The 24,820-nt window shown below is 55.6% G+C and overlaps 14 protein-coding genes across 14 annotated transcripts; 4 read left to right on the forward strand and 10 right to left on the reverse strand.

Moving 5' to 3' along the window:
* Window positions 1–68: 68 nt before the first annotated feature.
* Window positions 69–1,336, reverse strand: N7510_006549 (lysophosphatidic acid acyltransferase LOA1; the record flags this gene model as incomplete). The annotated part of the gene is made up of 3 exons (XM_056978475.1): window positions 69–819; window positions 878–1,115; window positions 1,174–1,336. The coding sequence occupies 3 exons, from the start codon at window positions 1,334–1,336 to the stop codon at window positions 69–71; spliced, it is 1,152 nt and encodes a 383-aa protein (XP_056834507.1).
* Window positions 1,337–1,566: 230 nt separating this feature from the next.
* On the reverse strand, window positions 1,567–3,354 carry N7510_006550 (putative MFS transporter; the record flags this gene model as incomplete). The annotated part of the gene is made up of 2 exons (XM_056978476.1): window positions 1,567–2,879; window positions 2,937–3,354. The coding sequence occupies 2 exons, from the start codon at window positions 3,352–3,354 to the stop codon at window positions 1,567–1,569; spliced, it is 1,731 nt and encodes a 576-aa protein (XP_056834508.1).
* A 291-nt stretch (window positions 3,355–3,645) lies between these two features.
* On the reverse strand, window positions 3,646–6,237 carry N7510_006551 (uncharacterized protein; the record flags this gene model as incomplete). Its single annotated transcript, XM_056978477.1, has 4 exons — window positions 3,646–5,275; window positions 5,325–5,998; window positions 6,059–6,166; window positions 6,229–6,237. The coding sequence occupies 4 exons, from the start codon at window positions 6,235–6,237 to the stop codon at window positions 3,646–3,648; spliced, it is 2,421 nt and encodes an 806-aa protein (XP_056834509.1).
* A 405-nt stretch (window positions 6,238–6,642) lies between these two features.
* Window positions 6,643–7,428, reverse strand: nctA (negative cofactor 2 transcription regulator complex subunit BUR6; the record flags this gene model as incomplete). Its single annotated transcript, XM_056978478.1, has 2 exons — window positions 6,643–6,899; window positions 6,957–7,428. 2 exons carry the CDS (start codon window positions 7,426–7,428, stop codon window positions 6,643–6,645), a joined length of 729 nt encoding a protein of 242 aa, XP_056834510.1.
* An 804-nt stretch (window positions 7,429–8,232) lies between these two features.
* On the forward strand, window positions 8,233–11,049 carry N7510_006553 (RING finger protein; the record flags this gene model as incomplete). Its single annotated transcript, XM_056978479.1, is given in 5 exon segments — window positions 8,233–8,421; window positions 8,437–8,811; window positions 8,866–9,148; window positions 9,210–10,080; window positions 10,137–11,049. The coding sequence occupies 5 exon segments, from the start codon at window positions 8,233–8,235 to the stop codon at window positions 11,047–11,049; spliced, it is 2,631 nt and encodes an 876-aa protein (XP_056834511.1).
* Window positions 11,050–11,595: 546 nt separating this feature from the next.
* Window positions 11,596–13,818, reverse strand: N7510_006554 (coronin; the record flags this gene model as incomplete). The annotated part of the gene is made up of 8 exons (XM_056978480.1): window positions 11,596–11,772; window positions 11,837–12,545; window positions 12,593–13,054; window positions 13,106–13,209; window positions 13,260–13,308; window positions 13,376–13,518; window positions 13,579–13,638; window positions 13,804–13,818. The coding sequence occupies 8 exons, from the start codon at window positions 13,816–13,818 to the stop codon at window positions 11,596–11,598; spliced, it is 1,719 nt and encodes a 572-aa protein (XP_056834512.1).
* A 536-nt stretch (window positions 13,819–14,354) lies between these two features.
* N7510_006555 (putative kinesin family protein (KlpA)) lies at window positions 14,355–17,276 on the forward strand (the record flags this gene model as incomplete). The annotated part of the gene is made up of 6 exons (XM_056978481.1): window positions 14,355–14,372; window positions 14,426–14,555; window positions 14,609–14,923; window positions 15,087–15,431; window positions 15,484–17,048; window positions 17,100–17,276. The coding sequence occupies 6 exons, from the start codon at window positions 14,355–14,357 to the stop codon at window positions 17,274–17,276; spliced, it is 2,550 nt and encodes an 849-aa protein (XP_056834513.1).
* Window positions 17,277–17,476: 200 nt separating this feature from the next.
* N7510_006556 (alpha/beta fold hydrolase) lies at window positions 17,477–18,409 on the reverse strand (the record flags this gene model as incomplete). The annotated part of the gene is made up of 1 exon (XM_056978482.1): window positions 17,477–18,409. The coding sequence occupies one exon, from the start codon at window positions 18,407–18,409 to the stop codon at window positions 17,477–17,479; it is 933 nt and encodes a 310-aa protein (XP_056834514.1).
* Window positions 18,410–18,500: 91 nt separating this feature from the next.
* Window positions 18,501–20,170, reverse strand: N7510_006557 (translation initiation factor eIF-2B subunit family protein; the record flags this gene model as incomplete). Its single annotated transcript, XM_056978483.1, has 2 exons — window positions 18,501–19,917; window positions 19,992–20,170. Coding segments are annotated over 2 exons (1,596 nt in total), but the record flags the coding sequence as incomplete, so codon positions are not given.
* Window positions 20,171–20,590: 420 nt separating this feature from the next.
* Window positions 20,591–21,172, forward strand: N7510_006558 (GFA family protein; the record flags this gene model as incomplete). The annotated part of the gene is made up of 4 exons (XM_056978484.1): window positions 20,591–20,698; window positions 20,759–20,920; window positions 20,973–21,093; window positions 21,141–21,172. 4 exons carry the CDS (start codon window positions 20,591–20,593, stop codon window positions 21,170–21,172), a joined length of 423 nt encoding a protein of 140 aa, XP_056834516.1.
* A 77-nt stretch (window positions 21,173–21,249) lies between these two features.
* N7510_006559 (phosphoribulokinase/uridine kinase family protein) lies at window positions 21,250–21,969 on the reverse strand (the record flags this gene model as incomplete). Its single annotated transcript, XM_056978485.1, has 1 exon — window positions 21,250–21,969. One exon carries the CDS (start codon window positions 21,967–21,969, stop codon window positions 21,250–21,252), a length of 720 nt encoding a protein of 239 aa, XP_056834517.1.
* Window positions 21,970–22,600: 631 nt separating this feature from the next.
* Window positions 22,601–23,191, reverse strand: N7510_006560 (uncharacterized protein; the record flags this gene model as incomplete). The annotated part of the gene is made up of 2 exons (XM_056978486.1): window positions 22,601–22,991; window positions 23,148–23,191. The coding sequence occupies 2 exons, from the start codon at window positions 23,189–23,191 to the stop codon at window positions 22,601–22,603; spliced, it is 435 nt and encodes a 144-aa protein (XP_056834518.1).
* A 301-nt stretch (window positions 23,192–23,492) lies between these two features.
* Window positions 23,493–24,121, forward strand: N7510_006561 (uncharacterized protein; the record flags this gene model as incomplete). The annotated part of the gene is made up of 2 exons (XM_056978487.1): window positions 23,493–23,723; window positions 23,777–24,121. The coding sequence occupies 2 exons, from the start codon at window positions 23,493–23,495 to the stop codon at window positions 24,119–24,121; spliced, it is 576 nt and encodes a 191-aa protein (XP_056834519.1).
* Window positions 24,122–24,181: 60 nt separating this feature from the next.
* N7510_006562 (Con-6 family protein) lies at window positions 24,182–24,609 on the reverse strand (the record flags this gene model as incomplete). The annotated part of the gene is made up of 3 exons (XM_056978488.1): window positions 24,182–24,272; window positions 24,329–24,481; window positions 24,533–24,609. 3 exons carry the CDS (start codon window positions 24,607–24,609, stop codon window positions 24,182–24,184), a joined length of 321 nt encoding a protein of 106 aa, XP_056834520.1.
* Window positions 24,610–24,820: the final 211 nt, after the last annotated feature.

The raw sequence follows: 24,820 nt of genomic DNA on the forward strand, positions 1-24,820 counted from the left end.
ACTGGAAATTTGCAAACGTGTACATTATTCTATCAAAAGGGAAAAGAATGTGTACCACCTAGCCTCAATCACCAGGTGCGGCGCGTCTTGGTCCACTTTCGCACGAAATCCTGTTTATCCTTCACCCCCAGACCAACACGCTTGACCCGGCCCAACCGGGCAAGAGATTCACCCACATGATCGAGCAGAGCTTTTTCAGCCGCGGTGATACCGTCACCCCCATTCATGGCGGAATCATGGTCTATAGTATCCAGGTAGTTGGTGTTATAGTTGGATTTGCGCGTAGATCGGGCCGGTGGCATGTCGATAGCAGCCGTGCTGCGGCTACTCACAATCGCCTCAGCGATGCGCACGCGGATACAATGCGTTGGCTTGCTGAGCAGAGCCCAGAGAAAGCTTATATAACTACCCGGCAGCGGGGTCACCACGTCCACGGGGGTATATCGAAGGCTGACCGGGAAAATCTTGGTCCGACCCGGCACCCCCAGTAGCGCATGACTCAAGGGCAAGATGCCTCGACTGTTGGTGGTCGTGCATTCGGGGAACAGGACGATGGGCCGGTTGGGGTATTTCTCCACCAGATCGGCCATGTCCACCATCCGGGCGCCGGGTGCAGGCCGTGTGGATGGAGAAGCAAAGGCGCGGAAGATAGCCTGGAGGAGGGAAATGCGCTCCACCATTCGGCAATCGGGGTATGACGCGGTGAAGACCGGGTCGAAAATGGCAGCGAGGTACACGGCATCAATGGGGGAGGTGAAAGAGGAGGCGATGACCGATCCCGGTTGGGGCAAGCGGGCTTGCTGCTGCTTGGAAAGTGATCTGGAAAGTGATTGTCAACAACCTCTGTACTTGCCAGTGTGATGGAGAGAGAACGAACCCTTTCCTCACGCCGTCAATCTGCAGATCGATCCACCAGATACTCGGCACGCCCAAGATACACCAGAGGGCCGCCTTCTTGCCCAGCGAACCAATCGGGAGCCATTGGAGAACGAGGAAGTAGCTGACGGTGACGAAGATGAAGAGGGGGAGGCGGAAGCAGAAGAGGAAGAACCGCAAGGGCGCTTGCAGGCCAAGGGGCTCGGATGGGATGGGCAGAAAGGGCGCAATACCCGAGCCTGGCGCAAAGTCAATTGTTGGAAGTTGGGAGGATTAGGTAGATGAATCCACACATACCGCGATCTCGGAATTGGGAGTACTTTTCCATTTGGGGGTTTGGCCTTTTTTGATCCCGAAGCACAATGTAGTGTCGAGATTTCAGCTGGGAAGCGCAGCGCGCTAGGGACTTGTGGAGGAAGTCGAGCAACAGCAGCTGAAGAAAGTGAAGGGACGGAGACATGTGAAGAGCGGTCACATGATCCTATCGTGCCTGAGGATCGTGCCTGAGAATCGTGCCTGAGGCTGCCATTATATAGCTATTCCCAAAGGTCGTTATCATACATGGTGGTTGTTAGTTAGGGTTAATGTGAACCTGACCCTGGTGAATGGCCGTCTAAAATACATAATCTAAACATAATGGCCCGAATGCAGACATGCTATATACAATAAGATAATATACACCCAAAAAGTTCACTCCACGTGTTCCTCCTCGTCAAGCTCCCCAACCACAAACTCTGGCGCTGCGGACGACGAGGTCGGCAGTTGGAAACAGTAGATGGCCAGACCGACCAAGCAAAACAGACAACTCGTCATCATCCACGCCAGGCCGATCCAGAACCCGCCAAGTTGCAGGCCCAGCTGGAAGACCGACGTGATGGTCAGACTGGCCACGACGTTGCCGAGCGATTGCAGGATCTCGATCGCCGTGTATAGACGCGCGGTCTGGTCTCTTTCCACCAGTGTGGTGATCAGTGAGCGCGTCAGAAACATGAACCCCGACCCGGAGGTCTGGATGATCAGGCTAGGGATCAGAGCCGCCACGGACGGGGAGAGGCCGATCCCGAGAGTTCCCACCGTGAGGCAGCAGAGACTCGCACGAGCCAGCCAGAGATCCTTTTCGGCGACCGAGCGTCGCGGATTCAACATCCGATTCTTGATATACGGGATTCCCCAGAGGAAAAGTGGCACAGACACCAGAGGCTTGAAGGACACCAACAGGTTGGCCTGCGCGAGGGTCCATTTATACCGCGTGGAAATGTACTGGGTCAGGAACCAAGACGAGCCCCGACTCAGGCGGTACACTAAGAATGCGCTCAGCAGAAGTAAAACCGGCTTCCGGTTCAGGATGAATGTATACGGCGCCACATAAAATCTGTAGTTAGCGCGGCACCTGGCCAGCAGGGACTGACGCGGATACGCGCTAGGAGGGGCCGCGGACAGGGGGTCTTCACCGTCGAGGTCCAGGTCACTGTCGTCGTGATATAGGCCCGGTCCTTCGGGCTTGTGATAGTGATGTTTGGGTTCGCTGTTCTCGGATAGTTCCGAGAGCTCGACGTGAGAGGGCTCGGGTTTGCCATCTGGCAAGGCATGCTTGGTCTCTGGCAGAAACAGTGTGAGCGACATGCCAGCGAATACAATCCCCCAGCCGATTAGCATAGGCACCCATGGATTCATGGTCATCAGCCATGAACTGACCGCGCTGAACACAAAATCAGCGCCCATGGAGACAATGCCGAACTGGAAGAAGAGCGCAGATCGCTCCGACTCGGTGGTCACGTCGGCCATCATGGTCCAGATAATGGCAAACGCCACAACTGGACCACCCCCGACCAGCCAGGCCAGGCAAGACAGCCAGACCGCGCGCAGGGGGAAAATGTCCGAGAACCACGTCACAGTCAGGATGATGATCGTGTGAATGGCAAAGCCGGGGATGGCCAGGCAAAGCGTGGGTTTGCGGCCGCGCCGGTCTGCCAGCAGACCGTAAGGGAAGGCGAGGAGAGCAGCTGATCAGTCAGTTGATAGTCCATCAGGAAAGAAGGCGGGAAAACTGATCAACCTACTCATCAATCCATCAAAGAACACGTGGTACCCCTTGACCGCCGCCAATTCCGACTGGATGTCCGGTAGTTTGCACAATTTCTCGGGCACTTGGCCATTCGCGCCAATTTTGGACGGATCGACCTCGCCATAGTACTGGCGACAGGCAATCGCCTCGAAGATACGGACCATCGGTCCTTCCAGGAAGGCGAACCCGACTTCGACCATGAGGATCATGGCGAACAGGATCACTTTCAGGCGGAACCCAATGGCTTTGGCGGAGGCATTAGTGGGCTCGGGCCTCAGGTCTGATGAGATCCTCGGTTTGGAGTCACTGTGAGAATGGCGTGCGCGCACGGGGGACCCGGGGGCTGAAGGGGCAAGAAACGGCGCATCCTCGCGGTCGTCGCGGTCGAGGGGCTCATGGTGTTCCGGGGCCATGACGGACGGTCATTCCGCGAGATCGGGAGAGGAAAAGGAGGGAGAAGGAGAGAGAGAGAAGAGAGAGAGAAGAGAAAGAGGAACGGAGAGCGTGTTCCGTCTGATTGACAGCATGGTCCAGTGTTACGTGAGCCTGGGGGAGACGTTTCGGGAAGACCCACCGAACTCAGGGGGCCAATTCTATAGTTAGTCGGGCTGGGTGGGGCTCGGCGGATATGATTGACGCTACTGGACAGAGAAGCTGAATAACTCTTTACGGAGGACATAATCAGAATAGTGAAGTATGTTCAATTAATATCCCGCCTCTTCAAATAAACTCGCCCGCACTTGCACCACCGCCGAAAGCTCCAGCACGAATTCGTACAGGATTACCACGTTCGTCAGCACATGTCCCAGCGTCGCTGCAGATGCCCGTTCCCCACCAACCGTGGGTTCTTCGGGCTGGGTAGAATCAGTGTCTGCCGTCGTGGGAGCAGCAGTGGTAGGAGGGAACGGCGTGGCTAGTCGCTGCCGCAATGCCTCCGCAGCGGCCGTGCGAGAGACGGAGGTGCCCCGGGATTCAGCCTGTGGTGCCATCGATGCCTCGCGGCGTGCAGGACTCAGTGCGACGGCAGGTGAGCTCGAGGGGAGAGGGGAACGGCCCCGGGAGGCTGCAGGATCTGGTGACCCGGGGAAAGATGGATGCGATCGGTCTGCTGGCGTAGGAGCCCGCGGCTCAGAGGGCTCGCGCGATCGGTCTGGGGTGCGAGCACGACCGTCCTGGTGCAGTAGCTCTCGTCGGGCGGCAATCAGGACGTCGAAGTCGGGAAGATCCCGCTGCCATTGACGGACCTGGTCAACTAAACGTTGGACGGCACAGGTCAACGTAGGAGCGGCACTCGGGGGCCACGTAGGCGCCTGGTAGGCCTGGCGGATGCGGTCCAGCGCATCGTCCGTCTCCTCTGGCACGGAAGCATCGTACTGGGCCGGGTCGACCAGCACCCAGCCATCCAGCGAGAAGAGATGTGACGAGGCCAGACTGATGAAGACGCCCGTCAGCGCCAGGTTGACAATCACGCTGTTGGTAAAAAATGTGCCCAGGCATTCGAGAAGCGATTTCACGAGAGGATCGTCCTGTTGGAGCTGCATCGGTAGCGGGAATGCCTCAGCTTCGTCCCCAGCAGTGACAGGCAGACACAGACGGGATTCGAGAACCCAGGTCGCATCGGCAATGTAGTTTTCGTAGGACTCACTGAGTGTTGGGTCATCGATCAGTGAGCTAGCCAGGCCCACCAGTTGTTCGAGCTCAGCGTTGAATGCCCCGATAGACCGCTGCTGCGCTGGTTGAGTAGGGATGGTGTGGACCAAGCTCCGCGCAAACGGGTGATGCCGCTGCAGGACAACAGTCAAAAGCCGTAGCGTCGCGAGTACGGTCTGTCGGTTAGACGACTGGAGTCCGAGGAGAGCCAGATCGCGTAGATTGAAGAGCGACGGAGGCGGCTGGGCCGCTTCGGATGACAGCGCAGCCAGCACCGTCAGTGATTTCCGCCTGCTAGCGGACATGTCCATCTGCTCCTTCGGAGGAGCAGAGGCAAGTAGGAAATGTAAGATACGATGCACCAGCTCGCCTTGGTAAACCGAGTCCAGAATCCGACACAGGTAGGTCAACACGGCTGCTGTAGAGCCGCCCGCCACGTCCGATGATTCCAGCAGAGAAGGGTAAAGAAGCTGCTCGAGGAAGAGTACCTGAAAGTGATCCAACAAGGTATCGTTGACCTCGTCGGACTTACAATGGTCGATCGTGTCTTGCCAGAACAACAGGTATGACATGAACGAATCCATCGGTTGGCCTAGTTGCGGCTGCAGGGCCGTCTCCTGCTTTGCGTGGTCTGATAGGGCAACGATATGAGGCACGTTGTCACCGGAAGGGGTAAAAGACAGACTGTAGTATCATCAGCAGGGCCGCACTGGTTATAGGAATCAAAACTCACCTGCCGAGCTGGCTGTAAAGCGCACCCAGCCCAGTGGCCATCAGCGTAGCCAAATCACTCTCAATCAACCATTTCTCCAAGTCCTTGGACCTAGACGCCGTCTCGATCAAGTACAGTAGCCCCGTGCGCGCAAAGTCACCGGCACGGCCCTCGCTATGAACATAGTCCACCAGCAAGTAGAACAGTGGGAAGTCATCCTTGCGCATGGTTCCTGCAAATTCCGATCCGCTCGGAGCGGGTGACTCTCCATCCTGGGCTGCCCTGGGTCCAAACCACGCGGGCAGGATGGCAGGTTGCAGACGGATATTGTTGGCGATGCCGAATAGTAGTTCCACGAGTCTCCCTTCAATTTCATCGGTCGGCTTTTCGGACCGGCGAACGAGGTCCACCAGCGCGCGAGCGAATAGTCGGTTGTCTACCACGCCGTCGACCTCGGCGTCGATTAGGGTGTTGAAGAAGAGGGTGGCCGATCGGAGGACCCCTTCGTCGTAGTAGGACAAGGCGAGCTTGGTAACGGTGACGAAGACCTGGGACGAGGCCGCATAGGCCACACAGGGATGTGGCGCCGGTCCACGCGATTCTTCGCTGAGGATGGAATTCAGTCGTTCAATGTAAGCGCGAGCGTGGGCCGCCGACTGCTCGCCGGCTGGGGCATTGGTGGAGCGCCATATTTGCTAAGTCCGAATTCAATGAGCGAGTCTGTCCTCCCAGTCAGGAGAGGTTCGATTCCGTACCTGGAGAGCGTTGCAGGCGCGCTTGAATGCCGTCAGGCGCTCGGTGGGTAAGGTGGCCTTGGAGGTCTTCTTAGACAGTGCGCGCGAGCCGCCGATGAGACGAGACCACTAGAGAGAGAAAGAAGGAGATAATCAGTACCATCCATGGCAGAGCAAGGGATCCCACATACAAAGTCCATGATGCTGCGCGAACAGCATGATCTCCGTTCGCAAGTTGTTCGGGTCGAGGGGGCGGAAGGGAAGGAACGTGTGGAGCCGGTGGAACGGGTTGTTGATTTTCAGAAGTACAACTTGTACTAGAAGCTACATCCAAATCAATCATCGTACTGCCACTAACCATAATCCAATCCGATCCGATGGACTGTATCGAATCCAGGACCAATACGAAGCTATTCACAAGAAACATGCCCTCGAAATACGACAAACCCCAGCCGTCCCAACGCCAGATCATAATAGCGAAAAAGAGAGCGAAAAAAAAAAACCAGAACGAGAGAAACGGGAGAATCCCGCGGAAAATTGTGCCCAGTGCGCCTGCTCTCCAAGAATCCATCTAGCACAGTCATGAGTCGTTGTATGGGACGTCGCTAATCACTCTCCTCCTTGGGGCGACGCCCGCCACGCTTCCGCCGGCCTTCGTTCTGGTCGCTGCCGTCGTCCTCGTGTTTTCGCCCAGCCGGTTGGTCGGGCACTTTGGCAATGATGTCGGCGAGGAAATCCAATACTTCGTCTTTGGCCACCGCGTGCTTCAGGTGCCAGGCCGTGACACGTTTCGAGTTGCGCTCTTTGGCTTCATGGGCGGCTTTGGTGACCAGGGAGATCATGAAGAGCTCCAGTGCCTTGGCTGTCGAGGGTTGTCAGTTCGGAGCACAACATGGGACCAAAAGGGAAGATCACGTACACACTGCGATTGGCGTCACCTGGGCGACTTTGCCGACATCCTCATCGGCCTGCATGATGCGCTTGATGCGCGCCACGGGGAATTTGGTCTTGACCTCAATTCCGGCGCCGGGTTGTGGTTGTGCCTCCTCCGGCATGATGGGCGCCGCTACGGGCTCGACTGCGTATGGAGTGTGAAAGGACTCGGGGACGGCGGCAACGGGCGCGCCGTCCGTGGCGGAGAGTCGCGACGAGCGCCGGGCCATGTCGGGATCCAAGCCGGCCAGGGGAATCGGTGGCACGTACTGCTGGGTCGTCCGGCTGGCCGAGCTAGGACGCTGGTAGTTGGAGGAGAAGAAAGGCGAGGCGTCGTAGGAGGCGCGGTGAGCCAGTGGACTGGTCAGCGGCGCGTACTGGTCGGGCGGAGCGGTGGAAGGAGGGAATTGGAGCGAGGAGAGGTCTGGGGAGCGAGGGCGATAGTTGTCCTCTGTCATGCTGGGGTGGTGGTGAGTGTGAGCATCAGTCGTCCAATGGGTGTTGCAGAAGTGTCAGTAGGAAGTTCGTGGGAGGAAGAGAGAGAAGGAAAGAAGGAAGAAAGTGGCCCGAGCTCTCGAGGGAACCACGGCCCTTTTTATCTTTTTTGATCCACCATTCTTGCTTTCCTTCGTTCACCTCGGTGCATTCTTGATGATAATGATGATGATGATGATTTACTAACTCAGTACGTCCACAGTGGCTAACAGACTTAGTACATGTAGCTTCACGGCTGTAGGTTCACGGCTGGCCTTCACTACCATCGGTGAGACAGGACACCTCGTCCCGCCAGACCTCGCTGCTCCAACCCACCACCCCGCCGATGATGATTCCAGGAGTCCGGAGACACCACCCGCGGGATGATGCCACGCTGATGGTATCGCCCGTCGGCGTCGCTGAGGGACCAAAATTACTTGATCTAATCTGAGGACGGGAGGTGCGTTGGTGCTTGGATACCGGATCCTGAGGTTCTCCATCTCCCTAGCTTCGTACCCCGGTAACTACCAAGATCGATCTCTCTATGCCGTATAGGTACCTGTCCATAGATATCCCGAGGTCCATGTATCTAGATCTATCGTACAATAATCAGATGCAAGAGTGTCTGCGATGGTCGCTCTCTCCTCCGGACCAAGGTTGTTCCGTTCCCCCAAATGGCCGTCGCGTGTCTGATTCTTCCCGACTTCCTCGCGCTTCTTGCTCGACGATGTCTATGTCTGCTCTTGCCCACCGGTGAATCGCACTTTCCCTCTCAACCCTGAGCCGCCATGGCCGCGGCGGATGCGCCGGTTGGCCTGATGGACATTGCCACCACCCTAGCGCCGGCCGAGATTCCCTTCAAGCTGCGATGCGCCATCTGCAGCAACCTCGCCCTGAACGCTTTCCGTCTGCCGTGCTGTGACCAGTCCGTCTGCGAAAGCTGTAAGTGTTCATTCCCTCGCAGAGCCCCCGAAGCAGTCAGTCGCTGACAGACCTCGGTCCTAGGCCAAGGGTCCCTCCACGATACCTGTCCCGTCTGCGCGCACACGCCCGTCTCGGCGGACCTCTGCAAGCCCAACAAAGCTCTGCGGACCACGCTCAAGGCCTTCCTGCGCACCGAGGAGAAGAAGAGGGAAAGGGATCGCCAGGCCACGGTCCCGCCGACGCCCGACACACCGCCAGACAGCGTCGCAGCTCCGCAACAGACGCCCACAGAGTCGAAGGCGACGGAGCCAGCCCCGATCTCTACGACTCCGGATGCGACCCAGCCCGGAAAGGCAAGCTCGGAAGAGACGTCGGCCGATGCGGGGCCGGCTGGCACGACGACCGAGATCGAAGCAAAGACCGAGCCGAAGCCTGTGGACCAGGTAGGATTTTTGCATCTGAGTGCCTTGCGATCACCCAGCTAACAACTCTCACAGCCCGAACTTGCAGCTGATCAGCCGGTTACGTCTGTCCAAAATGCCGATGCGGGCAATACCGCTGAATCGAACAACTTTCCCGCCGAGGCAGATGTGCCAATCTACCACGATGATTCCGCCATGGCTGGACCGCAGGGCTTCTCACAGCAACAAAATCTCCAGTTTTTGCCCCAAAACATGGGCTCCGGAGGCTTCCCCGGCATGGGCTGGAACGGGAGCGCCAATTTTGGCGCAATGAATCCATACATGGCCAATGGCATGTTCAACTTCCCCAACGCGATGGGTCCGTTCTCCCTAGACATCCCTGTCCGCTGCCAAACCACTGACTCTCTCTCTTGCTTCAGGAATGCCGATGGCGATGGACCCGATGGCCGCAAATCAGGGGATGTTCGGTGATTACGGAATGAACATGTCGGGCATGATGAACATGGGGGTGAACTACAACGGGCAGGGCATGTACGGATCCTTAGGATGGGATGGCTCCCAGCAAAACAACATGTGGCATGGCGGCCAAGATAAATTCAATCCAAATGCTTTCGCAAATGGCACGGGCCCTCCATACGGAGCGGCATTTGGCGGGTCTAATATGTCTCCTTACCCTTCTAACCCGGACTTCCAGGCGGGCTATCATGGGCATGGTCGTGGTGGGTTTCGAGGCCGGGGCCGAGGCCACTTTGCTAATGCCGGACGAGGTGGTTTCGGGGGATCAGGCCCTTATATGCAAGGTGCCCACTCACCAGCGCTCCCCAGTCAGTCTCCCCCCAACGGTACCGCTCCAGGCGGGAACGATGGGACCCATACCGGCCCTGTATCTAATGAAAATGCTGCCGCCGAGGATTGCCAGGAAGGAGCTGCAGCAGCAGAGGGTCCGCCGGGCGATCAGACTGACCAGCAGCTCCGGGGAATTCCCACTATTGACAGCTTCGATCAACCAGTTTCAATGAAGCCCGGTGCGTACGCGACCCCTATGGGATCTGGATACGGGAGAGGTGGGTACATGCGCGGACCTGGCCGCGGTGGGTTTCATGGTGGTCCGATGTCTGGACCCTATCAGCCCACTAATACGCCCGTGGAGCCTCGTGGCGTCGGTGTGGAAGGTGCCCCAGCTGCACCGCGAGCAATGCGTCAAGGTCTTCCCAATACCAGCGTATTCCGACAGCGCGGCTTCCAAGTACAGGGCCTGGCCAGTAGTCACTCACGTGGACAGTCACAAGGGTGAGCATTCTGGGGACCGAAGTGCGAGCAGATATACTAAAATAACATCCATGCAGGGCAAACTCGGAGACTCCTCGCGACAACGTCCAGTCGCCACCCCCCGCCAACGCCCCATCTAAACCCGCGGGATCTCGGTCTCAATCACCCTCACAGACCCAGGTCCCTCGCTCTCCTTCTCCCAGTGTTCACGACCGAGACGATGGTCGAGATAGCGGACGTGAAAGAAACCCGGAGCGTAGTGGCCGGACTGGTCAAGATCGGCCCTCCCGATCCAGGTCCCCTAAAACTTCCCGCCGGTCCTCCCGGCGACGACACCACGAAAATGACGGAGACGGAAAAAGCAATCGTCGCCCTCACCACTCTCGTCGTCATCGCAGCCGAACAGGCAGTCGCAGCCGCAGTCCAAGCCGCAATGGAGACTGTCACCATGCGGATCGGCTAGCCCGAATCGCAGAAGAGCCAAAACCCAATGGACGCAGCAAAGCACCAGCTTCAGAAAAGGGCGGACGTGATCTCGCCAGTCGGATCAGCACTGGTATGCGATCCCGTCACCGTGAGGAGGAGCGCGAGAGTGGCCGGGACCGGGAACGTCGTCGTCGGGACCGGAAGCGCGATCGGGATCGTGATACCGAAGGCGAACCTCGTCGGGACCGTGAACGTGAAAAAGACCGCGTGCGGGAGTCCGATCGAGAACGCCCCCGCGAGCGGGACCGCAAGAGATCCCGTCGGGATCGATCTGAATCGGCTAACGCAAGTGCTCATCCCTCTCGAGAACATGCCCGCCGCACCAAGCGCAGCCGCGCCAACGACGGCCAAGCTCAAGACAGTCTGAACGATCCAGCCGAACCGCAAAAGGACCCGCCACACTGGAGCGCGAGGCGCGCAATCGCGAGCGTCTTCTGCGTGAACAGCAGCGGCGTGAAATGGCCAAATCGGGTCGTCGAGACAGCCGGCCGGACCGCGTGCTGAGTGGCCGTCCCATCAACTACAAATATGAAGATGAGCTTGATCACTAGATAGTGCATTGCTGGGAGGGGTTTACATGGGCATAAACTGGAGTGGCTTCTTTTCCCTTTGCACAGTTCATTATTTCCCTTCTGGGAACGAAACCGAAAGTCCAGTAGATATGGTCTTTCCGGGCATCAGTCCGAGCAGCCCGAGTAGATAGAAAATGATATGCTTGTCCAGCAATAATTGAGTTGGGGTTGCCACGATTAACGTGTAATCTCTAATACTGATAGGGTTGGTGGTATCAGCGAGGCACAGATATATATATCTGTGGCACCAACACCCTAACAACGTAGACTTGTCGCGAAACCAGAAAAAATTACAATGCTAAGAACACAACAGATTGATCCGCATGTATTGACAATTCCGCTAAGAACAATTCATGTTTATCCACATTGCGCCGGACCAGACATCGCAGATACGCAACACACGAGAGACGTGAATCCACTCCAGCACCTCCAACCCATCGACACATAACAGCAACATAATCAACAAGGCATATACCAACTAGGTCAGCTTGCTCTTGAGCGACTCAATTTCGCCGGTCAGGATCTGTATCTGCTGGGCCTGCGTGGCAATCGTCTTGGTCTGCTCAGCAATCAGGTTCTTAATCTCTTCAATTTCCCGGTGCACGGTGGCGACGGGCAGGTTCGATTCGCTAGCCGGGGATGAGGTAGTGAGAGTCTGTGCGATAACCAATTAGCGTACTGTCACTTGAAACATCCTGATCGGGGTATCATCCACATACAGCGACGCTTGGTTGTGGCATGGGCTCCTCTTTAGGTCGCAGAGGGCTGCTGACTCGGGGCGAGGATGACTCGGCCACGACCGGTCGAGCGGCGCGCTCAACCGGCTTAGGAACCTCCTCAAAACTGGAGGCATCGTCATCTTCTTCAACGGTATCGGCATCATCCTCCTCGTCGGCAAACTTGTTCACCATGGCCGCCATCGACGCGCCTTGCTCCTTCATCGATGGAGCTGGTTTCGCCACGGGGCTGGGTTCCGGCACAGGCTCCGGCTCCGGCTTCTTGGCCACCGGCTCGGGTTTCTTCTCAATGGGCGTCGACTCAACAGGCTCCATAGAGCCCGTCGGCTTGTCCTGGCTTCCCGACACCTCTTGGATACCCTGCCCGTCGTACAGACTGGCCATGGAAATCTTGGGAGGAATTGCCTCTTTGCCAGCCAGCCAGTCGGACGAGCCCATAGCTGGGGTCAGGCCAATCGTGGCCGGGTAGATGTCATCCTGGAAGGTCTCGGACCGACGGGGAACAATGAACGAAACAGGCTCGATGTATGTGTCGTTGACCGTCTTGTAGGCCCGGGCCACTTCGTGTTCGTGCATGTTCACACCGCGCTTAGGCATAAACGCGATACCACGCTGCGGGTCGGCAGACTTGTGCTCGGAGAGGAATTCGAATTTGTCATTCTCCAGCTCAAAGTAGCGGATGTTACCATCACTGGATGAATTAGTACTTGGCCGCAGAGTGTGATATGAAGCACTTACCCTCGTCCAGCCAGATACAAGCAGCTGGTACCATCGTCCCAGAAGGGCATGCACACACCGGAGATCGAGTCCAACGTCTTGAAACCATTGATGGGTTCCCGCACCGCACGGATATCCCACAGGGCCAGCTGGCGGTCACTCATCTTGGAGAAGCCGGTAGTCGCGATCCGGTCGCGCTCGCCCAGCCACACCGAACGACTGTTCTTGGCCCCCGTGTGTCCATTTGTCTCGTGTGCCGGCCGTTCCTGACGCACGTCCCATATTCGCAGCTTCTTGTCCCGCGACGTGGTGACCAGAAGTGAGCCGTTGGCACTCCACGACTGGGACTGCACAATGTCGCCGACGTTCAGGGTCAACTTCGGAGCACCCGCCTCGATATCCCAGATCTTCACGGTATAGTCGCCCGAGGCTGTTGCCAGCACGTTCTCTGCCGCGGGGTTGAAAAGCACGTGGCCGATCTTTCTGCAGGGCCGTTAGCACTGCTGAGCGTCGCGCACTGATGGCTGTTCTCACTTGGGGTGGCCAGTCAATTTCCCGACAGGCGCAATGTCCTTGATATCATCCGGGTCGGCATCGGAGCGGACGGTGAAGTTCTCCGGGACCCGCCAGAGCAAAACCTGGAGCTGGTCAGCGGCAGAAAGGAGGCAGGTTACTTGTCCGACTCTACCTTTCCGTCATCCGAGCTCGAGGCAATCAGATCATCATTGAAAGGGTTCCTGCAAGGATGGTGTAAATTGCAATTTCCATGATAACCTCCCGTGCTTGCGCGCACTGTTTCCTTACCAATCGGTGTCTAGAACGACCGCGGTGTGACCACGGAACAGAGGGATTCTGTCCGGCAATTTGCCACGCTCCTCCAGAGGAAGAACCGCAAAAGCGCCTCCACCGCCAGCTTCCCAATTGACCGCCAAATACTTCGGGTTGACCTAGATGTGGCGGGTGAGACGAGTAACAGGAGCGGTGGATGGGAGGGTGGTCACGCGCACCTTGACCAAATTGGTATCCCAGGCGTTTCTCGAGACGCGGAGATTATCGTAGCATTGTTCCTGCAGTCGGAGTCAAACGGATGTGTTGGGCGCATCAAAATTCGGCAAGGATGTACCTTTCGTGTCGGCCGCCCGAAAACGTGGCCTAAGACGGGCCGATTAGCCTTTTACCGTGAAGCCTGCGGGGGATTAAGGGGGAGCCATACGGTACTTGGAAGAACGTACAAACCGCCCGGACATGATGGGCGACCAGGAATTGGAGAGGTAAAGGACAAATGGGGGGAGTGAGGGGAGCAGAAGTTGGAGGAGAGAAAGAGTCGAGTCGTGGAGACAGTGAGACGGGGGCTGCGTGCCGCCGGTGTCGGGAATGCGGTGGAGTCGAGGGCGATCCCGACGTCAGGGAGCCAAACAGTGGATAGTGGGTAGGGTTGGCAATAATAATGGAGCAGAGAGGGAGCAGTATTCTGTATGCCTCGAAGAGAAGATGATTTCACGTCCAATAAAGCTTTCACCAAAAGAAAGAACCACATTTGAAACAAAGAACACCTGAAACTCAGCAAAGGTCACGTGCACAGCTGAGTCAGCTATTTGTTTACTCGGTCTCTCCAGAAACGAGCGCCGATCAACAACAGTCAGTGCTTCAACCAACTAACTGACTACCTCACTTCTCCCAACCACCATTATCGTTTCAACCGAGGACCGTGGCTGGCCGTGAACTCCTCCTCCTTGTCCGCATCCTATACTCGCCCGTGACCTGGCGGACAACGAGTCTCACCATGGAGGATGAGAACATGGTACATAAACACATCAATCGAGCATGGATTGACAGGGACTGACCGGCCGACAGACACACGCAAGGGCATCTGCCCGGACGCGCATCCCCCAGGCTGGTCTCCGCGAGATGACTTCGGCCACAACCAATTCGCGCTCGGGCATTCTTCCTCCTGGCTCCATTGCCAGCAAGGCGAGCGTCTCCCGTATGCAACACTCTCACTTGCCTTTCAATCCGAGTTACTCATCACGGCAGTAGCAACCCGTCCCAAGACAGCCAATCCCACCGAAACGAAACGATCTGGCTCCATCACTCGCCCGACTAAGATGCATAATAGAGGGAACTCCTTTGCTTCGTCGACCATATCACGACCAGGTTCAACCACCACCCGACCGACCAACGGGTCATTTTCCGCCACCGTCGGTTATGGCGCGCGACCCCCATCCGCGATATCTCGACCACAATCATCCCTGGGTGCGACTCGCAAACACGCAGGTCCATCAGTCTCGCGCCCAGCAACATCGTTGGCCACCCACAGTGAAGAGACAGGCAGTGTTCTCGGAAAGCGAAAGGGTATGCAACCTTTTTCTTTGTTTCCTACCTGCAACCCCTGTTACCCATTTGGAACCCAAGATGCACGGAGTCGCCGGGATTATGACAGGCACTCGGTCAGATCCTCTGTTGATGTAGGAAGGGACCTTGTGCTCTGATTTCTCCCGGTTGACTACGTGTGGAGCTGTCGTCGATTCGGCGCGGAGCCCATCTCCCAGTCGTCCCAAAGATTTCTATAAAGCCCCTTTGCCTATGTCCAAAGTCCCTGTCATGGAAACCCATGTCAGACCAAGATACAAAACCCCATCACCTTCCCCTAAGCGTTCCATTAGAAAACCGCAGCCACTCCTGTTCCTTCGCAAGGATTCCTCAGTCCAGACCTTTGACCATGCTACAGATGCCGAGTGGGACCAGGAGTCTCGGGAGAATAATATGGAGGACCTTTTCCTAAAGATGATATCGCAGTTGAACAAAACCGGACAGGAGAGCTTTGGTCTCAAAGAGACGGTGGATCTATACAAGACCAGAAGTAAGTCAAGCCAATTCTTGGGAGGAAATGCCACTCTAACTGCTTGACGCAGTCAGCGAACTGGAAAGTTCTCGCGACGGCCTGACCGAAACCAATCTGACTTTGCGGGTGGAATTGGAATCACTGAAAACCCAGCTCAGTACCGCCGAGAACGCATTGAAAGATGCACGACGAGAGCACGAAATTGCCCTTGATGAACTCGACCGCCGCCATTGCATTGAAATGGAGTCGATCAAGCAGGATGGCAAGACGGACTTGGAGATACTGGGTGTCCGACATCAGGACGAGATTCGGGAGCTGAAAAGGCAGTTTGAACGGGACATCGAGGATGAGAAAGCTGCCCGCGTCCGAGAACTGAGCCAGCTCACATCGCAATCTGCGATGGATACCCAAAAGACACAGATCGAATTGGAGAAGAAGGATCGTGAACTCACCTCTTTGGAGAAAGACCTGCACGTGATGAAAGTTGAGCTCGAACGCGAGCGGAGGAACACCATGGACCTCCGCCAAAACTTGGATACAGCGAGTAGCAACAGCGTCACATTGGAATATTCACTGCGGGCCCTCAAGGCACGTATTGAATTCCTGGAAGGTGGACGAGAGGAACAATCCGAGGCCTTTGAGCGATGCAACCAGCGGATGATGGACGCGTTGGCGGAAACTGACGCCGTCAAGGAAAAACTACGCAAAGAGGAGACCATGCGGCGTAAGCTTCACAACCAGGTGCAGGAGCTGAAAGGCAACATCCGCGTGTTCTGCCGTGTTCGTCCATCGTTGAATGGGGAACCCGACTCTGATATTACTCCGATGCAGTTCGCCGACCAGTCGGACGATGCCAAAGAGATCAATGTCCTGGGCCCGGAAGAGAAGAGCAGCCTCGGTACGATTTCGCGCAAAAACAACACTTTCTCCTTTGATCGGGTCTTCGGCCCGTCAACCCAGAATGGCGAAGTCTTCGATGAGATCAGCCAGCTGGTCCAGAGCGCGCTGGACGGCTACAATGTTTGCATTTTCTGTTATGGGCAAACTGGCAGTGGCAAGACATACACCATGTCCTCGCTAGACGGTATGATTCCCCGTGCCGTTCATCAAATCTACGACACCGCGCAGAGCTTGGAAGAGAAAGGCTGGGGGTACACGATGGCGGGCAACTTTGTCGAAGTGTACAACGAGAACCTCAACGACCTTCTGGGTAACCCGGAGGAGTTGGATAAGAAGAAGCACGAAATCCGACATGACATGCAACGTGGCAAGACTACCATCACCGACATTAACACCGTGCACCTCGACTCCCCCGAGATGGTCGAGTCCATCCTCAAACGGGCGGCGGCCAATCGGTCGGTAGCGGCCACCAAGGCCAATGAGCGTTCATCACGATCCCACTCCGTCTTCATTCTCAAGCTCATCGGCGAGAACCACATCACCGGTGAACGCAGTGAGGGGACTCTCAACTTAGTCGATCTGGCCGGTAGCGAGCGCCTTAGCCACAGCGGTGCTACAGGTGAGCGTCTCAAGGAGACGCAGAACATTAACCGCAGCCTCAGTTCCCTTGGTGATGTGATCGCCGCCCTGGGTCAGGGCAAGGATGGTGGACACATCCCCTACCGGAACAGCAAGGTATGTTTCCTGCACGTGTCTTTTCTGAGTCCCATATTAATGACAATCCAGCTCACCTACCTACTCCAATTTTCACTGGGTGGAAATTCCAAGACGCTCATGTTCGTCATGGTTAGCCCGCTCAAGGACCACTTGTCAGAGACGTTGACCAGCTTGAAATTCGCAACCAAGGTGCACAATACCCACATCGGCACGGCCAAGCGTCAGGCCCGTGTTCGAGACACTTGATTTATGATGATACCTCTTTCTTCGCTTCTGCATATACTGCTCTTTGTTTGTCTTATGGGTAGAGGTCTTTTTGATGAGCCTGTCTTCTACCCCCGGAGTTTTGGGTTACTTGTTTGGTGTCGTGAGCCCTGCTGTGGAAGATACTCCCCCGGTCCTGTTGATTGTGTGATTTATTGTATGGACCAGATGAACCTGATTAATCAATGCACAGTAGCCGGCTCTTGGCTTTCCAGTTTTCCTTGGATAAATCCCCGGATATCAGCCAGGGTGCGCTCCTTGTGCTCAATCCAGGGGAAATGCCCACACGCATCGTAGAGAATGGCCTGCGAATCTGGAATGCCCTCCGTCGTCCGCTCTGCAACCTTCACCCCACAGATCAGGTCATCGCGGCCAAAGATCACCAGCGTCTTTGCGCGGACATTCCGTAGCCGATCCATCATTTGCGTTGGATTTTCCAAGCCCTCATCGCACCGTCCTTGATTCTGATAACACCACACGCACATAGGCTGGTCCCCAATATCCCGTATAAGCCCCTGCACATACTGTTGCGGGTCATAAAAGTACAGCGGCCACAGCCCATTCACCGACGCAGTGAATGCCTCATCCGTCTCGCTCCGACGATGCAATAGATTCTTCCAGGCCCCCTGGTACCGCGGGTCGTGCCGTGTAGACTCGCACTGCAGCTGGCTCCGGTCCCGGAAGCCCACCACTTGGTGGTTCAGCAGGATCAGCCGCTGGATGCGGTCTGGATACATCTCCGCGTAGCCCAAAGCGATGGCGCCGCCGTTGGAATGGCCCAGCAGGACGGGATACTGGTCAAGACCCAGGTGAGAGCGCAGATCGTCGAGGTCCGAGGCCATGTCTGGCATTGTGCGCATCTGGGTTTCATCTCGCGGTCGCGATGATCCTGCTGTGCCGCGTGGATGAAAGAACACAACAATGAAGCCAGGCGAGGACTCCCACAGATCGGAGAGACCGCGTTGGAGGTACCGGGATCCGAGACCCCAGCCGGGGCATTGGACTACGACCAGACGATCGGGTACTGTGGATGGCTGATAGACGACATATTCTAATGTCACGCCCTTGGCTGGGACAGTGAAGGAGTGAGTGCCGGGACGAAGGGGAGAGGACATGGATTGATGGAAGAGGGAAGTGGGAGCTGTCACGGCTGGCTTGCGTCACTGCGTTGAACTATGTACCCTAACCATCAATTGACCTATCAACTCAACCGCCAAAATACCGATCGGCCTTTTGCTTCACCTGCTGTGCCTGTCTTTGGATGGCTGCTACGTCTAGAGTCCCCTTTTCGCTAATATAGCCATCGATCAGAGGTGCGGGCACCCACTCGAAAGAGGTGTTTTGCACACAATGTTGGGCCTCTCCTTCGAATATCTCCGCGCCCTTGGTGCTCCCAGTGATCCAGGAACGAATTACCTCATGGGGGTCGCCCTCCTCCGAGCGATGCTCGTCCCCCGCGCTGGGCTCAGCCACCTTTTCCAATTCACTGAAAATAAGCACTTTGGCATTGGGCGAGACGTGCTTCGCGCTGAGCACCGCCGGCAAAGACCCGGTCTTGTTGCTGATCCATCCGGAGTCAGAAATTCGGTCTGCGCCTAGCAACACAAAGTCGACATTCTGGGATGCGAGAGCGGCAGATGCGTCAGTGTAAACCGTCAATTTAAGCGCTCGGTCCCCCGGTGGTGGAAATTTGGACTGGAATTTGGCAGCAAGGGCTGCGGCCATGCTGACGCCCTCGTAAAGCGGTCGTGATTCCAGGATTCGTAGATCTAGGGTAGTAATAGGAAACGAGGAATAGGCATCGACAATACTATCTCGAATGGTCGAACTTGCGGAGAGCGTGAGAATGGACAGTACCTGCTGGGGCTCGGACATGAAGTGGTCGCGAAGATAAGCCGTAAAGGACTGCTGGATGCGTGTAGGCATCGCCTTGCGCTGCTCTATGTGGTGGTCGACTGTAGTAAGTAGTCGATCTTGCAAAAGTTCCGGATGGAGATCCTGATCCAGGACATGCTCAATATCGGCCAAAACCCCCAACAATGCATTCATAGTCGCTGCACCCATGCTCTCCCGGCCGTTCTTCCAGAGATGCCACGCCACCATGCGCACAGTTACCCACCACTGGTCTTCGCTCTCACCGTCCAGCTGCGCCAGTACATCCCGGAAGATCCGGAGTGCAATGGAAGTCAACTCGTGGGATCCGCTCTGACGGTCTGTCCTCAATTGGTGCAGGCCAGCGTTGAGTGTTTTGCTGGCGCTTTCAGACACATCGCCCTCGAACCAAACGCGTCGCAGGCTCTCGCGCAAATGCGGCACGCCGCCAAATTGGTCGTCATCTGCTACCGTCGCAGGATCGTGCCACTCCCATCCTTCATGCTCCCAGTCAATGTGGATGGCCTCTTCCCCCCGACCCCCTTCAGCGGAGCCTTTGAGACGAAATGAAAATGGGTGGATGGTCCATCGCCGCCCAACAGATGGGTCACTGAAAGAAAACGGATTTCCCTGCCGCCACAGGTCCAGGTCGCGTGTAGTCAAAGAGGTCTCTTCGGAGAGTTCGCGCCACGCGGTGGCCAGCGGCGTCTCACCGGCTTCGATGCTGCCTGAGATGGCGGCAAGATGATTGCTACGAATAGACCCGGACGTTTAGCATGCGCGGTAGTGCATTGACGATCAAGCAACATGTACCGAGACGCTCACCGATACGTTCTCACTTTGTCACTGCGCCGGAACAGGGCGACCAGTGGCTTCGAATCATTGGGAAAGGAGAAGATGAAGGCGGAGACGACAGATCGCTGTTGGAGCCCGGGCTGATGCTGTTGGGTCGCCATGGGATCGGATGACGTTTGGGGGAAGGACGCGCGAGCGAGAGGTTCATGTTCTTCATTCCATCATGGTCGCATCATCCCGCAACAGTCCACGCGAGTCGTGTCGGTGATTAGAATAACCTCGGATATTGGAGCTACGTCAGTCGCGTTCTATCCCACGGTCTGTGCGTTAATATAAATGATCATCCGTACAGTTGGGAAATGTGGTAAAGGAATACCTTCCAGCCAGAATCTATATAGTACAAACCTCATAAATCGATGGCTTCGTTACGCACACCACCACACTGATCTAACCCACAACTGCATAGTTTCCCTCTTTCGACCATCATATTAGTAGGGTCCCTACCCGATTCGGGATTTGTTTCCTGCAATCAGGATTGTCACCTCGACGAGTGACGTCATCACATCTTGAAGGTCTTGCTGAGATGGATGAGAGCCAATTCGACTTCAATCCCGACAAAAAAGAACAAAATGCCCACGTATCCCGGATCGTGCTTCTGCCGCAAAATTCAGTACGAGCTGCGTCTGGCCTCCCCTGACGACGCCCGCACCTCGCTTTGCCACTGCCGCAATTGCAAGGTAGGTCCATAGGTTTGCAACAAAGCATATTGCAGGGCTCTAACGCATTGCCATAAACAGAAAGCTTTCGGAACAAATTATGGTCTAACAACTAAGGTCCCCAAGGAATCCTTTCACCTGACAACAGGCAAACCAAAGGAGCATGAGTCGGATAATGGCTCCGGAGTCGTGATTCATCGAGAATTCTGCGACAACTGTGGTAGCTTCATTCTTGAATACGGGGTTTGTTTCCTATACCTCGTTTTGACATGCTTCTGGACTGACTTGTGAACAGACTGCCGCTAAAGATCATTTCCGCTACATCTGTGCCGGCTCTCTCGATGACCCGGAGGCACTACCGCCCAAAGGCGAGTTCTTCTGTAAATCACGGGCGACCTGGATGCCGGAAGTCCCAAGTGAGTGCTGCCACGTTGGTATGTGGAACATGGCTAACTCTCGGTAGATATATTTCACAAGCAGGAGATCACGGAGTAAAATGGAATGCATGAGTATGATTTTCCGGGAAGAGAGAAAGAAACAGATCAAACGCCGCACTGAGGACATTGCATTGCCTATTTCGAATCCACTATCGTCATGCTCTTCACTATCATATCCGGAGCCAGCAGCTTGTCACGGATGGCAAGGCCATTCAAATAATCATTGCTATCCACTCGACGAAACCCATCCTCCAGCGTCTTCTCAATACCAGCATGGACATGACGCTTGGCCGTTCGCACTCGCGCCTCCTGTAGATCCGTCTCCACGAAGACGCGGTAGTCAACTAGATCAGCCAGCTCTCGCCACCCGGGCTCGTTGAGAAGCAGGTAATTGCCTTCGATGATGATGACGGACGTGTCTGGCGTTATGGCAAACCCGTCCTCAACGGGGTCTTTGGCTTGATGGTCAAATGTCGGGACTCGAATTTCGTCTGCTGCCGACCAGGTCTCGGAATATGGGACCGCCAAGGGCATTTGGTCTGCCCATTCGCGTAGTCGATGCACAAAAGACACGAAACGGGCGACGTCAAAGGTCCATGGTGCGCCACGGCGGATATGCGCCTCCTCGGGGTTGGGCAGTTGGTCGAGAGCTGCCCGGGATAGGTGGAAGCCGTCCATGGAGAGTAGGGCTGCGCGTGTATTGGGAGAATCATTGAGCCGGCGTACTGCTGCTTCAGCGGTGGTAGTTTTGCCTGATCCGGGGACTCCAGCAATGGCTACCAGGAAGCGCTGCTTGGGGTGGGCATTGGCCTGTCGTTGGATTGCGTCCACTAGACGGCGGTACTCAGACTGCATCTGTAGCTGATAGTTAGGATTGCGATACACATTTGGGGGAGGCAAGACAAACCTCTGGATCAATTAAGCATCAATGAGATCTTGCGTGGATATAGATGTCAATCAGACTCTCGGTCTCAACCACAGCTCATTCCACAACAGTGTAAATCTGCCAGACACAAAAAGGGACTCCCCAGGCAATGCAATAGAAAGTTCATCCCATAGAAGCTCTCTATCTATAAGGGGGTGGAGCAGGTGCCGGCTCACAGTGCTCCGACCGGAGCACAATGTCCGCACCGCACCTTTCGTAGACATCTGAGGTTCTAGGGACTGGTAGATAAATCCGAGCGATATAACCAAGTTCTTGCTCGCAATAGGGGATGAAGCGTGGGGGTGAGGCTGGTGTCTTTGTTCGTCCTCGACGTCGAATCGCCTAGTTGCGCTGGATCCACAATACGACGTGAGTGATCAATGAGCATAGAATACTAGGATAAACCGAAATCACGTTGATCTGATCGCTCGACTAATCTTCACATTGATCTCTTTCGCCTATACTACTGCGCTCAAAAGACAATATGGACACTATTGAGAGAAGAAATGCACTCAAGGAAATTCATTGCATCGTGTAGACACTCATTCATAGATCGGACATTCACCCGGTCGCATTGACGATCTGGCGGTCTGGTGTATCGAGCGATGGCTCTAGCCTCGTCGCCTGACCGCGCTTGGGCTTGACCTTGGGTGTCACATAAAAACAGAGGATCTGCTGCTGCCAGCAGTGCGAGCACTGGGGGTGTGCCTGGTCGCAGGGAACATGCCATTCACGGCAGGCTTTGCAGTCCGCGGGGCTGTTTGCGGGGTTCGGAGCGCGTCGGGGAGGATCATGAGTGACTGGTGGCTCTTCAAACGCGGTGCCACGCCATCCAGACCACAACCATTGACATATGTGCCCACAGATTCCCTGGGCCACGGCAGTGGGCACGGGCGCTGCGTAGGTGTTGTGGCTTGGATCGGTCAGGGACGGGCGGTTGACCGGATAGACCCTTTGCGATCTACAGATAGTGGATCAGTCGTGGAAAGGGTTATTTATAGAGTGAAGACACCATACTCAGAGCCATTCATCCTAAGAGATGGAACGAGAGAGGATGCGATATGGTAAATAGAGACAGGGTCAGTAGATCAATAGGAAAGGCGAAGACTGGACGAAACAAGGAACAAAATAAATAACACCAGACAGCAGCATGCACGCAAACCCGTCCAGTAGGTGGAGTGCCCGCCCGCGAATCAATAGCCACCACACACGTCCATACATTATGCCTGGACTTCCTCCCTAGACTTCCTCCCCGGGCGACGTCAGATGGCCCGATCTCCAGCTTGCACAGATCGGAAGTTGCTTCCATCAGCTGCGATACGGTGGATGTAACTATAGCAAGACAAGTGGAACGTCATGATGGCTTCACGCTCCACGAGCTGAGAAATAGCTAACTAAGTATATGCAATTAGGCTAGGACAGCGGAGCAAATACCGGTAATCTCCCCATCAAGATGGCTCGAATCACCGATGCCATTGCCAAAGACCACCGTCTACTCGAGTCCTACTACGAGACGATCGTACGTGCCGAGGACGCCGATGAGCGGACACGCTTCCAAAACCAGTTTATCTGGGAGCTAGCTCGACACTCAGTGGCTGAGGAGCTGGTTGTCTATCCAGCGATGGCAAAATACCTGCGCAATGGGGATCAGCCAGTGGACAAGGACCGGCAGGGACATCAGACAGTCAGAGAGTGTGTTCAGGTTGAAGGCCAGGCACGACGCTAACTCGGTCGTAGCTCAAAGAACGCCTCAAGAACTTCCAGGACTTGAACTGTTCCGATCCGCGCTTCATTCCCACGATCACCATGCTGATGGAGGACCTCTCCAAGCACATCCACGACGAAGAGACCATGGACCTCGTCAAGCTAGAGGGTGCCATCACCGCAGAGGAGAGCAGGCGGCTGGCCAAGTCGCTCCGCCGCACCAAAATCTTTGTACCATCCCAAGCACACCCCGAAGCACCGGACAGGCCACCATTCGAGTCGGCGGTGGGGTTGCTGGTGGCTCCATTTGATCACTTACGGGATATCCTGCGTAAGTGGCCGGAGGATATCTTTTATCCGAATACGTCCATGGATTAGGTGCAAATACCAGAATCAAATTTCATTCTACCACTTCGTACAAAACGGTCTATTCTGAATCTACTCCGCGGGGGCCTGCTGGCTCAGCTTGTCAAGCTTCTCCGCGGAGCCCTGCTTGCCTCGCTCAGTATTACGAGGGTTACTCTGAGCACTGCATTTCTGTCCTCAACATCGATAATCAGAACATATGTTCGTGAAAAGACTTACGCTTTCAAACCACTAGCCACGCGGTTGGGGTCTTTGTTGCGAGCTCCGACGTCGTATAGCTCCTGCCGCGGGTTATCCCAGCCGAGCTCGTTGTTCAGCACCTCCGAGGCATGCTGCTTGGCCTCGTTGGACACCCTGGGATTTTTCAGGGTTCTAGAGAATAGCTTAATTTGATGATAGAGGATTATGCGACTCAAGACTCACGCCTTATAGCCGCGCATGGCATTCACTCGGTCTTCGGTGGAGGCATCGACCTCAGTATTTTCCCGCGAGTAAGACATGATGACAATGATGCGCGACGACAAAACTATCAAGAGCTGCAATCCGTGATATAATTTCTTGTAGAATCACAAAGGGCTGTAGTTTCAAAAATCCTGCTAGGTCTTGACGGAAGATCACGTTAGGGTACATACACCACATGAAAAAAGCACGGGATTATAGCCCCCTTGACCCGAGCTAAACATCATGACAGCGTCAAAAGAGGCAAATAAA

This window comes from Penicillium lagena (assembly GCF_028827675.1).
Source record: "Penicillium lagena strain IBT 129212 chromosome Unknown utg000003l_segment0_segment0, whole genome shotgun sequence".
Taxonomy (NCBI): domain Eukaryota; kingdom Fungi; phylum Ascomycota; class Eurotiomycetes; order Eurotiales; family Aspergillaceae; genus Penicillium; species Penicillium lagena.